The sequence below is a fragment of the Fukomys damarensis genome, unplaced genomic scaffold (assembly GCF_012274545.1).
Source record: "Fukomys damarensis isolate Sample0158 unplaced genomic scaffold, DMR_v1.0_HiC HiC_scaffold_23, whole genome shotgun sequence".
NCBI lineage: Eukaryota > Metazoa > Chordata > Mammalia > Rodentia > Bathyergidae > Fukomys > Fukomys damarensis.
Window position 1 is genome coordinate 44,829,542 of NW_022900935.1, and position 2,965 is coordinate 44,832,506.

Here is a 2,965-nt window from a genome sequence, read left to right on the forward strand (position 1 = left end):
CCAGGGCTGGGCAGTGCAGAGCCTGTTTCGGCCCGACCGTGCCGTGCTAGGTGTCGTTGGCCAGGGCAGCTCAGGTCCACTATCCGCTGGTCCTGGGAAGGCTGGGCCGCCGAGACCAAGTTGCTGGCAGTGTGTGTACCGGTCATGGAGCCGGTCATGGGGCCCAGGCCACCCGAGGAAGGTGTTCACAGGGTGCCTAGAGAAGAGCTCTGTGGGCTATTCAGAAAGCCAAAAAGGCAGGCTGGGTGTAGCTCTGCTGTGGGGCAGGAGTGCCTACCATGCACAAAGCCCTGGGTTCAAGCCCAGTACCACAAAAAAACAAAACACAAAGGCAAACTGTAGGGAGGACTGGGTCACAAATTCACAACTTGGCCATGCTGCCTGCATGATAAGCCATTCAATATGACTGTGTCAGGGGCCAGGGGCCCTGAGAAGCAGGCAGGCCAATAGTCCTCCCCCACTCACACACACCAGCAGCAGATTTCCCCCAAGAAGGCACCAGATCAGGGCCCGAGCTGATTCCACTGGAGCCTGAAACCACATGGTTCTCAGGGAGTCCTGAGAGCTCCCCTTCCAGCCACAATGGCCCCACAGCTGGGTTTCTGCTTGACTTGTTTCCCTGAAAAAAGGGAGTCCCAAGGCTCCTGCTCTCTCTCCTCTCCTGCTCTCTCTCCTCTCCTGCTCTCCCAGGACTGCATGGTTGCTCTGCCATGCCAGGAACCCCACAAAACTCTGGGACATGGTGAGGGGCATTCACGATTCCCACTTGTACTGCAGGGAGATCTAGAGGGGCAGCAGGTACACAGCTAGGAGACATCCTGGGAGGGCCACAGGAGCCTGACCCTGGGTCACTGCTGATGTCCCTGAGCACTTGAAGCATCACTGTGGACTCAAGGCCAGGTGGCCAGGCCAGGGATGCCCCTGGAGAGCATGACCAGGTGGGTGCTTGACAACAGGACCAGCCTCTTCCCAGATGCCCTTCACCTGTCGGAATTTGGGGACAGTGGCTTGAGCCTGCTGACCTCTGGTCAGCCAATCCTGGCCACAGCCCACAGCCTAAGGCTGCATGGAGGACCCCAGTACCTGACGGTGCCATCGCACACCCTCACCCCACACCCTGTGTGTGGGTCTGAACACTGTTCTGCTGCCCGACATATCCCGAGACGTTTCCCAGGCAATGTCTCGTGCAGCCTGTCTGCCTGGCACTCCCGCACCCTGTAAATACTGCAGTGCCTGCTCCACACAGCCTGGCTTGGCACACACAGGCCACAGGTGTGACATGGGCAGCCTGCTGCCTAGTTGCGTCAGAAGGCTGCCCTGACGGAAGTGGCCCAGGTCTCCTGGCCATCCTCAGGCAGCCAGCAGCACTGCCAGGCACCCTGCATGGATGCCATGTGGTAGTGCCACATGGAGAGGGGTGGAGCAGCCAAGTGCCACATGCATGCACCCAGGCATGCCCACCGTTGCAGGTTTCACAGGGCTGGTCTTGACCCTGTTTACAGGGGAGCCCAATGGTGTCCAACCCCAGGCACCCAAGCAGAGTGTGGGGATGCCAAGTGCGCTCGGGACACCCAGAGGGCTCTGTGATGGGGGCCCTAGCTGGGGCCTGGGGGAATTAGCACTGGAGAGGGAGTGAGGAGCCTAGCCAGCTGCTGGGACACCTGTTCCCTGGGAGAGGACAGGGAGGTAAGGGAGGGGTGGCCCCTGACCCTCGGGCTGGCAGATGGCGTTTCTGGGGAGCTCCAGGGGCAGGATTTCCCTTCAAACCCAGATCAAGTGATGGACAAAGCCCGAGAGGGGGTGGCTTCCAGCCAGGCCAGGCCTGCTCCACCTGGTGCCTCCTCTGCAAGGCTGGAGTGTCCTTTCATAAGCACAAACTCTGGCTCATAAAAAAACCTGTTTCCACAGTACCAGCATCAGTCCCAACCAGAAATTATCTTCCAGGAGTGCTGACTTCCCTCTCCCTGCAGAGATGGCTGGGGGAGTGAGTCTTTTCATCAGGCCCAATGCTTGTGTCTGCTCACACTGATAACTCAGGTTGGCTGGGCAAGGTGGGCTCGAGGGAGGTGACCAGTGTTCCCCCTCTGCCTCCAGAGGGTCCTGACAGCTGTCCCTACTTTCACTCCAGGGGCTATTGAAGAAGTTGTCCTGCCTGAACCCCAACAGGGGTCCCTCCCTTCCCTCCTTCTCTAGGGAAGCGTCCTAGGCCACAGGTCACAGGGCTTCCCATGTGGTCCCCTTAATCCCAAGCAGCAGGGAGACCAAGAGGAGATGGCCAGGAGTACCCACTGCCCCAGTTACGTTGGCCATGGGCTCAGGGCCACAGGCCCGAGTGTGACAGCTGATCAGGCCAGGGAGTCAAGGGGAAAGGAGACCCATTGGTGGCTAATGCCAAAGGCAAGGGATGGTCCACCTTCTGTGCCTCAAGGCCTGTCCCTCTCCAGCTGCAGGCCACCAGGTCCACAAGAGGCCCACGGCCGCTGGGTGGGCCTCAGGCCAGTGAGGGTCTGGCCATGTAGCCCTCCTGCCTTGACTTGCTCTGCCCCTTTTGTGCCCAGTGGCCAGGTACTGTTAAGGAGGCTGGGATGTGGGGTGAGAGTTGGATGCAGAAGACAGGGTGGGAGTTACAAGGGTGCCCCACTTGTTCCAGCTGGACACGTGTATTTCTTCTTGTGCCAGGCCTCCTGGAGGTCCCCAAGGCCCTCTGCGGGAGCACAGTGACACATGGGGGAAAGGTTCCTAAGCTTGGGCCTGCAACACAGGCTGCGGGGGGCCTCTGTGGGCCCTGGGAGCCCATACAGGATGTCCTCTTGCAGGTGGTGGCCCAGGCTGCTGGGTTGGCTCGGCTGGGTGGCTGTCACCCCAGGGTGCATCTGACTTGGGGAAGGCGGGAGGCTGGGATCCAGGCCGCAGTGCCAGGGCGCCTGGGCGTCTACTACCACCCAGCGGCGGCCCGCGGGAGAGC

At 60.5% G+C, this 2,965-nt stretch overlaps 1 protein-coding gene across 1 annotated transcript in view; it reads left to right on the top strand.

Moving 5' to 3' along the window:
• Positions 1 to 915: 915 nt before the first annotated feature.
• Positions 916 to 2,965, top strand: part of Faap20 (FA core complex associated protein 20) — a 6,565-nt gene continuing 4,515 nt past the window's right edge. The window contains exon 1 of the mRNA XM_010627888.3: positions 916 to 938. Within this exon, the coding sequence (XP_010626190.1) occupies positions 916 to 938 (23 nt within the window). The remainder of the gene's footprint in view (positions 939 to 2,965) is intronic.